Source organism: Oreochromis niloticus, linkage group LG11 (genome assembly GCF_001858045.2).
Source record: "Oreochromis niloticus isolate F11D_XX linkage group LG11, O_niloticus_UMD_NMBU, whole genome shotgun sequence".
Lineage (NCBI taxonomy): Eukaryota > Metazoa > Chordata > Actinopteri > Cichliformes > Cichlidae > Oreochromis > Oreochromis niloticus.
In genome coordinates, this window is record NC_031976.2 from 37,950,896 (window position 1) to 37,965,330 (window position 14,435).

Genomic DNA, 14,435 nt, shown 5'->3' on the forward strand with positions numbered 1-14,435 from the left:
AATAATAATAAAGGCTGAATAAATATGACAATCAAGTGGACCAGTATAGCAGGAGCAGTAAGATAAATCTGTTGGGCATTTTTCTGATCCTTCAGACAGGACAGGAGAAAAAAAAAGACTGGGGGTCAGAAACATTTAAATCTTTATTGATGAGGTTCCTTTTAGTAAACTTACATTCATGTTTTCTGTTAAATCATAAATAAAAGGCTGTAAAATCCTCTGAAATGACCCAGATTGTGAAAAAATAGAAGATATTTGTCCCATAAAGAGTCTGGAGCAAAGAAGGAGGCAACAGAGGGAGGAGAAAGTGGGCTGACGCCAGACAGAGCGGATGCTGACGGCGGTTCCAGCGACGGTCCGACCGTCAGAGGAGGTCCGTGCCTCGGCGCTCCTCCTTCCGGCTCAGTTCCACTTTGTTGCAGCGATTCCTTCTCTCCTTGGTTTTGTACCGAGTTTTCAGCAGCAGCCGATCATCCAGCCGCAGCTCCTCCTGCGCCCGGGCCAAGCTGCAGACCTCGGTCTCCGTCTCCTCGTCGTAGTCCAGCTGGAACGGCTGCAGGTTGGTCTGGTCGTTCAGAGCCCGCCTCTCTGCCTGCTCGCTCTCTGAGAACTCGGAGGCCTGGCGAGGCCGGAGCCGGCGGACAGCCGACAGCATGTCGCAGTACTGCTGCACACTGGCCTGGTCTGTCTTCAGGACGTGCTTCAGTCTGCTTCCTGTCCTCCTCATGTGGACCAGCTGGTGGACCAGCGTCCCCTGATAGAACCTGGAGATCATAAAGACAAGATGGAGAATGTTCGCTCTGCTGGATTATTTGTCCAAACCAGCCTTTAACTAAGCTCTGCTCTCTTTCTCTTTCCAGACAAACATGTTGGTTTAAGCAGGCGAGTCCAGAGCTCTCTGATGTCATGTGAGCCGCTAAAACCACTGCAGAACCTCCTGAAACTCTACATCACAGTCCCCGCTCTTTGCTGCCACTTTTTCATCAAACTGTGAGGGAGGGGCTCCATCCATCCGTGGATCAGGAGGCAAATGAAGCTTTTCCAGTGACAGGAGCACACAAACACACAGCTGTGTGAGTCTGCCTGCACACGCAAACATTTATGCTGTGAAACAGCTGCGAGTCACTGATCCTGCAGAGTGATAACTGTACTGATCAAAGCCTCCGCAAACACAAACGTCACATAGAGGAAGTCATGTAACGGTTTCTACAGCACGCCATACTAATAACAAGCCCAACGTGCACGTTTGGCAAACTGATCTGTTCCACGACTACAAGCGACCTCGTGAACGAGCGCTTTAAGAGAACGTCTCACCGTGCGACGTCTGGTTCAGGCAGAGGGAGGCCCAGCAGCTGGTTCAGGTGCATGCTGTCCTTCATGCACACCTGCCACTGGCTGAAGGCGTGAGCCACGCCCACATCAGGCTTCTGATGACAGCGAGCCTGCACAGCTGCAAAACACACAAACACACACACACACATTTTTAAACCAACAAGATTTCTGCAGCGCCAAAAGAAGAAAAACCTTCAGCGAAACATAATAAGAAAAACTAAGATCAGAAGAATTAAAGTTTTAAAAACTGATTTTATCTTCTGAAACGTAGATTTGAACCTTTCTTTGTCGTGTAATGTAAAACAGACTAACATGTTTTATATTTCTGGACTGAACTGAGCCTGGAGATTATTTCACAGGTAATAATATCCATGATCCACATAGCAAAATTGGTATGGCCCGATCTGGCCCACACAATGTGCTTACACATGGCCCACGTACCGCAAAGAATGACGGCCCTTTGGTGACCCAGATCTGGTTTGCCAGAGGTGGCCCACACATGGACCAGTACAAGGCCAGTTTCAGACACACTGGTGGTCCTGTGCTGGCCCAGAACAGTTTCAGCTCTGGCCCCAGATGTCAGCCTAATGTGTACCTTAATCAAGCCATGAAATAACAACATGTGCTGGAACATAATAGTAACATGACGAAACTCTGTTCAGACTGATTCTTATATAGTGCTTTTCTTCTCTCCCAGATTACTCAAAGTGCTCTACACAACATGTCACAATCACCCAATCACACACTTTCTCTTAACTGAGTGCTTCCTAACTACATTCATACACATTCACACTCTTGACATGCAGACTGGAGGAGCCAGGGATCGACCTTCCGACCAGTAGGTGACCTGCTCTACCTCCTGAGCTACAGCCACCCAGTGGTAAACATGAGTAAACCCTCACTAGGTTTTGGATAAAGTGTACACTCACAAACCTGTCAAACCTGCATTTGAAATGTTGGCTACCATAGCAGTATAGTATTGCAACATGGCATTTGGGTCTTCTAACTAAAATAGGAAAATAGGAACATAAATAGTGCCATCATTGTCAGACCTGGCCCACATCTGGTTGACATACACCCTGCCATGACACCGGTCAGTCAGAAGTGCCAGCTTGATGCCAGATCTGGGCCAGACCTGTTTTCTATGAGCCTGGGCCACATAAACCAAACCAGATATAGCATGCCATCACATAGACCGTGCCATCTACGCCAGGCCTGGCCCATATCTGGATGACATGCGTCTTATCATGCCAGAAGTCAGCCAGCAGTGCCGGCTTGATACCAGATCTGGGCCAGACCTGTCTGCTATGTGGGACATGGTCCAAGAGCCCAACACACACGTCTCTGCTCCTAATAATGCAAACCTTTAGTTTAAACAGGTGAGCACTGCCCACCCGGAGAACAGAACAGTTTGTGTATCAGGCTGTAAACATGTTGATTTCTGCTGTAGTTTTAACATGGGACTCTATGGGGACTCACTCGCTGCTGCCTCTGCTGGACACCAGAGGAACCGCAGGCTTTGGTAAAGTCTCCTCTGGTTGTGTTTCCTACCTGCGCTGAGTTGCGGTGTGTCTCTGAGGTTCATTCCCAGCAGCAGCGACTTCAGCAGCTTCAGGTCCGGACGAGGCCGAGCTCTGTTCCACCAGTAACAGGTCACGGCCACTGGGAGGCGCAGCTGAGGCGGCAGCGCATTCAGACGTTCCTCGTTCACCCCGAGAGCCTCAAGTAAGACCTGCAGACGTTCAGAGAGCTCCGCCTGGGGCCACGAGACAGCCGGACGAAGAGTTGAAACGACATTGTGGCAGACATTTAAGTTAGCTTGCTGCACTGAGGATTAAAAACACAAACCGCAGTTAATTTTCACTAAAACTGTCACCTCATGCAACGAGTTCAGCTGGAGCCGCTGAGCCACTCGACTGAAGGTTGGTTTGATTCGGATGAATTTAAGCTGGAGGCCCTCTCTGTCTCTCTCCTCCACCTTATATGACGTCTCTTTGCCCAGCACCAGCCCGTACATCACCTGGCGGAGAGGTCTGGAGGTCAGGTTAACACTGGGCAGGTCTTTGTGGTCCACGGGGGTGCTGAGGCTCAGCCTGTGAAGCAGCAGTACATCCAGGGTGTCCCCGGGCAGCCAGGCCTGCATCACACGCAGCTGCATCCAATCTGGGATGCGACCCATGAACTCCTGGAGATCAGGACACGAAGATTTTAGCAGACATTTACCTCGAGTAACATTTACATTTACAAACCCTCTGAGCTGCCTGAGCCTGGACACCCTTCAGAGGAACATCCTTTCTGCTGCTCGTATCTGAAATCTACACACAGTTCGTAGCAATTGGTGAAAGTAGCTCTGTCTGTAAATTGACAGCTCTGGTTATAAAGCATCAAGGTCAGTGCAGATGCTGGGAGAACAAAACCCATTCTGATATTTATGGGGTTTGAGTTTAGGGTATATCATCACTAAAGCTGAAACATACGTAATGATAGTCATGAACTAATCTGAAGGCTCGTTTGCCTGATCCCTACAGAAGCTTGCCTTAGTTTCATCGGTAACACTAGCTTCTTGGACCTGACGATGGTCAGATGGACATTTAGACTTTTTCCAGCCTTGAACTTGTAGCCATGGTCCTGAGTTCTGCTCAAATTTCCAGTCTCATCCACCTGCATCTGGAGACCATTCGGGGAAGAAGCACTGCACCCTTCCAGCAGGTTATACTTAAAGACCGTCTGAGGACCTCTGTCTCTGAGAAGAAGAAATCACCCAAAGTCCTGTTTTCTAGACTTTGGTCCAGGAAGAAAAGCCGTCCACAACCTGAACCGCTCCTGAGTTCACGTCTAGGTCCTCTACATATAAACCTAAAAGCAGTACCAGTAATCATTACCTCAACTAGGAACAGAGGAATGACCCCATGGATGAAGAACTCCATCAGCGAGCTGCGAGGCAGTTTGTATTCTTCCATCCCCACAGACAAACTCTGCAGCATCTTCTTCATGTTCTCCTTGTTCTTGCGGCTCTTTCCTCCCATCAGCTCCACTGCTGCCTTCAAAGCGTCCTCCGGCTCCTCAAAGTCCTTCAGCCAGCACAGCAGGCCTTCCAGGCGGCTCTGAGGCTTACTGGCGACTGGGGCAAACTGACTCCAGATAAACTTCTGCAGCTTCACGTAGTCATTCCCAGCCAGGGCAGCGAAGGTGGGCAGGAGCTGGCATTGGATTTCGAAGTAGATGCAGAAGCTGGAGGTATAGTATCTCTTACAAGGGATGTAGCTCTTTGAGCCATTCCCATTTACATCCTGCCACTGGAAGTAAGAGATGGGCAACAACCCCGCTGAGAGGTTGAAGATGTAGAAGTCGCTGTCGTTAGAAAGCACTGGGCACTGCCACTTATCAGCCAGGGCGGCTATCTCCCGGTCGGCCTCGCCAAAGCACTGGGCGACCGGGACCTTCAGCCGGGTCAGCGTTTGTCTGAACACCCACTTGGTCATAATTGGCAGGACGTTTTCCTTCCCCCCGTCCTTTGCTGCTCGATGGGCTCTTTCGATCCGCTGCTCGGCCCTTTGTGTCACAGTTTCGAGCTTCTTGTCGGTGTGGTCCGAGCCTCCGTCCAGCACCACGTAGGGATCGACCTCGCAGGTTCTGAGGGCTGTGATGAACCTCTCAATCAGGCTTTCATAGGCAGCATACTCCCCGCCGTGATTCTGGTCCAGACCTAAAGAATCAGCCAAAAGAAACACAACAAAGAGACTCCAAAAGTCAGTACATAGCAGTAGCTTTGCACGTGGGGACAAACCATGCTGAACTGACATCACGCAGAAACTGTCTGAAACAAATGCTGTCACCATGCTGTGACAGCAGGAAGCTCGAGAAGATGTCAGGAAGGTCAAAGAATACTGAGACGGGTAGTTTTACACATCCAGGACATGCGTAATGTTCACTATGTCTGGATGATGAAAGTGTCCATGAACTCAAACCAGCAGTTCAGATACTGATCCTGTGACTTTCCCTCAGCACCTTAAATATACTAATATATATATGTAATGTGGTTTTTATAGATTCTGGTTGTGAACAGTGAAGCTGCAGGGACTTAGGCCTCCAGCAGGGGGCGACTCCTCAGGTTGGGAAAATGATCTCTAAGCTCAGTAATCTCTCTTGGGGTCCTTTCTTCGTACCTCGCTAAGTAAGTTAGCCGGATTTGATTGTTGACGATTTCGCGTGATCTTGGATCGTTCGGTTCTCCGAAGCTCATCAGGGGTCCGTTCTTCGTACCTCGCTTACTACATCCAAGATCAAATCATCGCGCCAACTTTGAGCTTGCTAATCCGGTTCTCCGAACACACCTGTTGTTGACGATTAGTATAGCTGGATGAAGTAATGTGAGATCACTGGGTGGCTTAAAAGGGGCTACGCATCGATAGTAGAAACATTGATCGGCAACCCTGTGATTGGTCGGCGAAGATGTCGAAGGAGCGCGCGCAGTATTTCACGGCAGCAGACCAAGAACTCTTGATTGAGGGATATCAGGAGTTTCAGAGTTTAATTAAAACGCAGGGGAACACTGCAAAGGCTGCAAAAGCAAGGAGAGAGGGCTGGCAGAAAGTTGCTGACAAATTAAACTCGTAAGTGATCCATGATATTACATTATATCATGTGATATTATATTATACCACATTATATTATATCACATCATATCCTCTTTCACATTAGAGCCACAACAGGACCCACTAGAACATGGGAACAAGTAAAAGTGAAATATAAGAATATTCCACAGAATGGTAATATTTATCACTTATATTGCTTTTAGTCTCTTGAAAAGAGACCCTGGAATAATCTGTTTGTTTGTTTATAACAGCAACCAAGAAAAGGCAGAGCAAATAAAGACAGGTGGTGGTCCTGCACCCCTCGTCACACCCCTTTTTGTACTGTGACATTTATTGACATTGTGGGTTTTTTTGTGTGTAGTTTGACATAACACTCCATCACTTTTACCTGTTCCCATGCAAGGGGTGACTGAAGCATGCACAGTAAGTTGGGAGATCTATCTATCTATCTATCTATCTATCTATATATATATATATCTATATATATGGAGAGAGAGAGAGAGAGAGAGAGAGAGAGAGAGAGAGAGAGAGAGAGAAAATAATACCCTCACAGGAGAATCGATATCTCTCTATGAGCACACCGTCGCGCTGAGCTAAAGGATCCTGTCTATCCCGCAATATACGCTAAATTCTGTAAACTCTCCTTATCAATCTTGCACCTTCCTTGCTCGCGTACAAACGGACAGGACATGGCTGCAACAGACTTCCCAAATCCACCTTCGCTTTTATAGCCGTGGTCTCTCATCTTGATTGCACGTAGTAATTTACTATTACTACTCTAAAATATGAATTACATCTGACATGATCTACTACATGTAATAGAATGATTAATAGTACATTTCCCTTTTTTTCGGAAATGACCTGTATGTATCTGTATGAAATCAATAAAAGAATCAAATACATTATCTTTAGTTACATTGATAATATTTATTTATGGTAAAACAGTGGAGAAATATCGCTGTTGCTTTCATATAACTGCAGCGGACATACCTGAGTGGCTGCGATCTAATCCTGTTTACATAAAGTAAACCTGCTCCCGAGCAGGTTTACGCTTACGGATCTGTTGCTATGACAGCAAGTCCCGGATGAGCTTCGGAGAACCGAACGATCCAAGATCACGCGAAATCGTCAACATTCAAATCCGGCTAACTTACTTAGCGAGGTACGAAGAACGGACCCCGGGACTTGCTGTCATAGCAACAGATCCGTAAGCGTAAACCTGCTCGGGAGCAGGTTTACTTTATGTAAACAGGATTAGATCGCGGCCACTCAGGTATGTCCGCTGCATTTATATGAAAGCAACAGCGATATTTCTCCACTGTTTTTCCATAAATAAATATTATCAATGTAACTAAAGATAATGCAGTATTTGATTCTTTTATTGATTTCATACAGATACATACAGGTCATTTCCTAAAAAAAGGGAAATGTACATTAATCATTCTATACATGTATTTGATTATTTCAGATGTAATTCATATTTTAGAGTAGTAATAGTAAAACACTTCGTGTAATCAGATGAGAGACCACGGCTATAAAAGCGAAGGTGGATTTGGGAAGTCTGTCGCAGCCATGTCCTGTCCGTTTGTACTCGAGCAAGGAAGGTGCAAGATTGATAATGTCATGATCCTGGGTCCGTTTGACCCAGCGTTTTGTGTTTTTCTATTAGTGGATTTTGTTGTTTTCTGTTTGGTTTTTCCTTGTTTGTTTATCCTTTTATGGACCTGGTTATGTAGTGGTTTGTTTTAGTGCAACGCCCTGTGTTCTGTTCCATCCCCTGATTACTGTGATTTATTGACATTGTGGTTTTTTGTGTGTGTTTGACTACACTCCCCTTTTACGTTATCAAGGGGTGACTGAGCATCCCAGTTTAGGTTTATATTATATACTATTATATGGAGAAGAAAAAAAAAAGAGAGAGAGGAGAGAGAAAATATACCTACAGGAATCGATATCCTCTATGAGCACCGTCGCGCTGCTAAGATCCTGCATCCCGCAATATGCTAATTCTGAAACTCTCCTATCAGCTTGACCTTGCTCGAGTACAAACGGACAGGACTGGCTGCACAGATCCGTAAGCGTAAACCTGTCGGAGCAGTTACTTATTAACAGATTAGATCCCCATCAGTATGTCCGCTGCATTATATGAAGCACACATATTTCTCATGTTTCCATAAATAAATATTACAATGTACTAAGATAATGCAGTATTTGATTCTTTTATGATTTCATACAGATACATACAGGTCATTCCTAAAAAGGAAATTACTATTATCATTCTATTAATTATTTGATTATTTCAGATGTAATCATATTTTAGTAGTAATAGTAAACATTCGTGTAATCAATGAGAGACCACGGCATAAACGAAGGGATTGGAAGTCTGTCGCAGCCATTTGTCCGTTTTTATCGAGCAAGGAAGTGCAGACTGATAAGGAGAGTTTACAGAATTCAGCGTATATTGCGGGATAGACAGGAGCCTTTAGCTCAGCGCGACGGTGTGCTCATAGAGAGATATCGATTTTTTTGTTATTTACTTACCACACACACACACACACTCACACACACTCTCTCTCTCATATATATATATAGATAGATAGATAGATAGATAGATAGATAGATAGATAGATAGATAGATAGATAGATAGATAGATAGATAGATAGATAGATAGATAGATAGATAGATAGATAGATAGATAGATAGATAGATAGATAGATAGATAGATAGATAGATAGATGATGATCGATCTCCCAACTTACTGTGCATGCTTCAGTCACCCCTTGCATGGGAACAGGTAAAAGTGATGGAGTGTTATGTAAAAGTACACACAAAAAACCCACAATGTCAATAAATGTCACAGTACAAAAAGCCGGGTGTGACGAGGGGTGCAGGACCACCACCTGTCTTTATTTGCTCTGCCCTTTTCTTGGTTGCTGTTATAAACAAACAAACAGATTATTTCAGGGTCTCTTTTCAAGAGACTAAAAGCAATATAAGTGATAAATATTACTATTCTGTAGAATATTCTTATATTTCACTTTTACTTGTTCCCATGTTCTAGTGGGTCCTGTTGTGGCTTTAATGTGAAAGAGGATATAATATAATATAATAAATTACTTACGAGTTTAATTTGTCAGCAACTTTCTGCCAGCCCTCTCTCCTTGCTTTTGCAGCCTTTGCAGTGTTCCCCTGCGTTTTAATTAAACTCTGAAACTCCTGATATCCCTCAATCAAGAGTTCTTGCTCTGCTGCCGTAAAATACTGAGCTCGCTCCTTCGACATCTTCGCCGACCAATCACAGGGTTGCCGATCAATGTTTCTACTATCGATGCGTAGCCCCTTTTAAGCCACCCAGTGATCTCACATTACTTCATCCAGCTGTACTAATCGTCAACAACAGGTGTGTTCGGAGAACCGGATTAGCGAGCTCAAAGTTGGCGCGATGATTTGATCTTGGATGTAGTAAGCGAGGTACGAAGAACGGACCCCTGATGAGTTCAGTCTGTGGTTTCAGGTCTGACTGAATAAAACGTGGAGGTCTACAGACTGAAGGTGTTTGAGTTTAGTGCACCATCAGCTGATTCTGGGTCAGTAACTCACTAAACTCTGCACTCTGTGACTTTGTGGTTGGTTAGGAGTCTGCATGCTGAAGCAGGACGCTCACATCATGAAATAATAACTCATCATTAAACATTTTCCCTTCTTTAATGTAAAGAAGGACGTAACATCGCCTGAGCCCAAGTCGAGAGTGTAAAGCAGCTGAAACCCAAACAGATCATGAGTTCAGCGAGGTCGCCAAACATCCAGATCACACACGAGAGCAACATCTGCAGAGCTCAACAACAGCAGTCAGGATTTCATAATTCTGCGTTTTAATGACTCAGACATGTTTGTAATCTGATCTGTTATAACATTCAACACACGCGCGCGGGTATATAAGTAAGTAAGGAAAGTTTATTTATTAAGCGCTTTTCACAGACAAGCAGTCACAAAGATTAAAATAAACAGTACACTGAATAGAAATTATACACAATGTAAAAGGTTTAAATGTAAATTAAAAATGTGAAGAATATAAAATATGTAGATCAGCAAAAGGCTTGTTTAAACAGAAAAGTTTTTAACTGCTTTTTAAAAGAATCCACATTGTCAACCAAACGTAGCTGTGGTGGTAGACTGGCCCACAGCCGTGGTGCCTCAGACTGAAAGGCTCCGCCCCCTTTCGTCTTCAGTCGTGTTCGGGGAGCAACCAACAGACCCTGAGTCTGTGAGCGGAAACGAGCAGCAGTGTATTTAATAAGAAGCTTGGATAAATAATCTGGGGCCGTTTAGTGCTCTGTATGTTAAAACAAGAATTTTAAAACGAATTCTTGCTTCTATAACACACGCACGCACCATAACACGCGCGCGCGCACACACACACTTTTTGCCGTTCATACTTCCGTTTGTGCGGTGGTCGTCCGTTTGTATTACCAGCAGTATTAATAGTAATAGTACTAATACTACTTAACAGCAGTATCAGTGATGATAATGACGTCAGTACTGAGGGTGCGCATAAACCTGCAGCCTCCAAACTTTGATCAGACTCCTGCAGTTCAGACCGGAGCTCCTCTCACCTGACTCAAAGTACAGCAGGTAGTTCAGGTTGCATCCATCGATCACCAGCCGGCTCCTGCCGAACCGGACGTCCCGGTAAACCTTCCGGTGGTTGTCTAAGAAGGTGGCCAGACCCTGAACCCCCATCCTGGGTGTGAGTGCGCTGCGGAGTGCGGATTTCTAACTGCGCCTCCTCCGCTCTGTGTTTCCTTAAGTTTCATTTTCCTCACATCAGCTGATTACAGCTGACAGCAGCGTGCACGCGCTAGTTGACCCGTTTAATAATCAACACGAGCCCAGAGAGGAGATCATCATCATCATCCTTAACACCTTCGTCATCATCATCAGTGTCACCTGCTTCCAGCAGCACAGTGAGTTTAGAAGCACATTTTATTTCTTTGTTTAAAAACATAAAATGAACCGAAACCAGAGCAAAGAGACATCAGATGTGACGTCATGTCAGAGAGGTCCGCGTGCCGTGCTGCAGAGACATGAACCGAACCGGGCCGAGCTGGACTCTCCTGTAACACCACTTTGATCCACAAGATGGAGCCTCGAGTTCAGCGTGAGACATTCAAACAGCCCACAGACTTGCCGCTGCTGTCGCACTCGGTGGATTGTTGTAGAAGAGTTCAAAGTGTGCAGCTTTGAAATACACGGAATCATTTCAAACAGCCAGAAGATTTCACGTGACTGTGTGAGCTACACTCAAATCTTCTGGTGCAATGCTGCCACCTGGTGGTGAAAGTCTTTTTCCAAATGAAACCAAGCTGCAGCTGAAAACTCAGCAGCAGTAAAACATGTCGCACTTTTAAACTCCACCGCCGCTGTTTTATATTAACAAAGTGTCAAACACATAAAGCCCCGGAGAAAGGCGCCGTTCTGGGGGCTTTTTGTATTTCACACAGGGGCGGATCTAGAAGGGTGGCATGGGGTGGCAAGTGCCACCCTAAAATGATCCCTTGCCACCCCAAGTGCCACCCCAGTTTTGCATATGACAGTGTTGTTTATTAAAATAAGATAGCATTAACAGTTTGAGCGTAGTTACAGTCAACAGTGAATATAAATGCTAAAACTGAATATATTGCATAGTGTCCCCCCCTCCACCGTTAACAAATGGTTCAGCCCATAGCTGACGGGCTTTTTTCTTGTTTTCAGTAGCAAGCGATGTTTATGATTGTGCCAGAGCACATTTTGAACAACACCATGGGAATTTCGGATTTTACACAGGTGGTTGGATGTTACACTCTGGAAATGGAAGGAAGGTGAGTGTTATTACCCCTCTGTGGTCCACAGACACGCTGCACCTCCAAATCACATGACTGATGTAAGCTGCCATAGCAACAAGCTGCAGCCACGCTGAGTCTCTATTTCAGCCCACGTTGAAAGTTCGGACTTCAAAGTTTTTAAATTTTAATTACATGCCAGTAAATCCAGAGTTATGATAATATATATAAGCCACGCTTTTTTTCTAAATACTGTCGTCACGTTTGTGTGTGTGTGTGTTTTAAGCGTTTTCTAAGGAAAGCGCGAAAACAGTCAAGAAAGGGAAAAAGAGCCACCTCTTTCCTGTCGGTGGGGAAATGCACCATGTCGACCAATTTTTAAAAAAGTCAACACGTAGGATTTGGTTGTTTAGGAAGAGGGGAGAGTTGTTAGATGTGGGAGATTTGTGACGTTTAGTGTGGAGTGTATACTTAGTGTGTTGTGTTGTCTTGTGTAGCTGTTCTGTTGTGTAGTCGTTTTGTCTTGTGTGTCAGTGAGGGCACTAATGAATGTCACTAAGGCACACTGCAGTGTAAACACTGTCACTAAGTAGAAAACCAGCGGAGTGATACACCTGCTGTTGTCAGGCCTGCAGGTTAGTCCCTGTGCTGCTCTCTTCTGTCTTTTGGTGGACAAACTTGTTTTTTACTGGCACACATCATTTGTGGGGCATCTTATTGATTGTCCTGATTGTTCTCTCATTTTAGTTTTAGTAATATTTTTAAATGGTTGTACAAAATGAAAAAACAGCAGGTGTATTGGCTGCATTTTTAGAGAAATAGTTGTATATGTTTACAAAATGTACAATTTATATTTAAATTTCAAGTTATAAACATTTACTCAACATGTCTGTTTTTTACAGTAAAAAATACTACTAGGGTTTAAAGTTCTTTTGTGATTTCAGATCAGTAATACTAATGCAGTATGTCAGTGAAAAAAACAACTAAATTCAGTTGAGCTGAAAAGAATGATACCAAACAAGGCAAAGGGAAAAAAATCAAATGAAACAATTTGAGGGTGAAATACAAACATAAACTCAAAAGGAGTCAAAAATGTCCGGGTGTATTTCAGACCTCAGAGGGTTCATCCAACAAATCATGAAAAATTAGGTTAAAATTTTTGTTCATGACAGTGCAGATTTCTGACATTTTGTGTAATTTAAGCTGTAACAATGTGATTGTTTTCTAACAAAAACAGTGAAACTTAAGTTAGACTTGTGTTTGTAAATGAACCGCCCCATGTTGTGTAGCTTTCTGGGTTTTATACTTATTGGGCTACATATTTATTTATTATACAGGCTATACAGTACATAAGATCAAAACTCACATGTTTTATGTAACTAAAGTGTGTAATTATGTGGGCTACAGACAATAATTAAGTTATAGACTATATTTATATGAAAAACATGTATACTTACTGCATTTGAATCATTTTAACCATATGTAACCACCTGCATATGTGTTTGAAAAAAAGGGCTTTGATTTCTTTGCCACCCTAAGAAAATTTCTCTAGATCCGCCCCTGATTTCACACTGTTTCGTTTGTTGCTCTTGGGTTTTTTGGATTTTACTTTTTAAATGTGTTATCGCCCGGTCGGCCTCGCCAAAGCACTGGGCGACCGGGACCTTCAGCCGGGTCAGCGTTTGTCTGAACACCCACTTGGTCATAATTCGCAGGACGTTTTCCTTCCCCCCGTCCTTTGCTGCTCGATGGGCTCTTTCGATCCGCTGCTCGGCCCTTTGTGTCACAGTTTCGAGCTTCTTGTCGGTGTGGTCCGAGCCTCCGTCCAGCACCACGTAGGGATCGACCTCGCAGGTTCTGAGGGCTGTGATGAACCTCTCAATCAGGCTTTCATAGGCAGCATACTCCCCGCCGTGATTCTGGTCCAGACCTAAAGAATCAGCCAAAAGAAACACAACAAAGAGACTCCAAAAGTCAGTACATAGCAGTAGCTTTGCACGTGGGGACAAACCATGCTGAACTGACATCACGCAGAAACTGTCTGAAACAAATGCTGTCACCATGCTGTGACAGCAGGAAGCTCGAGAAGATGTCAGGAAGGTCAAAGAATACTGAGACGGGTAGTTTTACACATCCAGGACATGCGTAATGTTCACTATGTCTGGATGATGAAAGTGTCCATGAACTCAAACCAGCAGTTCAGATACTGATCCTGTGACTTTCCCTCAGCACCTTAAATATACTAATATATATATGTAATGTGGTTTTTATAGATTCTGGTTGTGAACAGTGAAGCTGCAGGGACTTAGGCCTCCAGCAGGGGGCGACTCCTCAGGTTGGGAAAATGATCTCTAAGCTCAGTAATCTCTCCTGATGAGTTCAGTCTGTGGTTTCAGGTCTGACTGAATAAAACGTGGAGGTCTACAGACTGAAGGTGTTTGAGTTTAGTGCACCATCAGCTGATTCTGGGTCAGTAACTCACTAAACTCTGCACTCTGTGACTTTGTGGTTGGTTAGGAGTCTGCATGCTGAAGCAGGACGCTGGCTCTGAATTTACTTTTTAAATGTGTTTTCTGTGTTTTTGTGGCTTTTCTACATGTTCACGTGTTTTAGGCCATGTTTTATAGCACGCAGGTGTTTGGAACACCTCTTTGTAAAAGACAAGAAACAGTTCAGTGACAGCCAGCT

The 14,435-nt window shown here is 44.4% G+C and overlaps 1 protein-coding gene across 3 annotated transcripts; it reads right to left on the reverse strand.

The window, feature by feature from the left end:
• Positions 1–125: 125 nt before the first annotated feature.
• Positions 126–14,076, reverse strand: aste1a (asteroid homolog 1a). Of its 3 annotated transcripts, none has more exons than XM_019364398.2 (6): positions 13,385–14,076; positions 4,215–4,745; positions 3,209–3,517; positions 2,884–3,088; positions 1,315–1,450; positions 126–764 (listed from the first exon to the last, which is right to left on the reverse strand). In XM_019364398.2, the coding sequence occupies exons 1-6, from the start codon at positions 13,808–13,810 to the stop codon at positions 365–367; spliced, it is 2,007 nt and encodes a 668-aa protein (XP_019219943.1). In that variant the 5' UTR covers positions 13,811–14,076; the 3' UTR covers positions 126–364. The 3 variants fall into 3 exon arrangements, with proteins under 3 accessions (XP_019219943.1, XP_019219944.1, XP_025767159.1); XM_019364399.2 differs by lacking the exon at positions 13,385–14,076 and adding an exon at positions 10,542–10,831 and having other exon boundaries at positions 4,215–5,038; XM_025911374.1 differs by lacking the exon at positions 13,385–14,076 and adding an exon at positions 9,050–9,066 and having other exon boundaries at positions 4,215–5,038.
• Between the last annotated feature and the right edge of the window lie 359 nt (positions 14,077–14,435).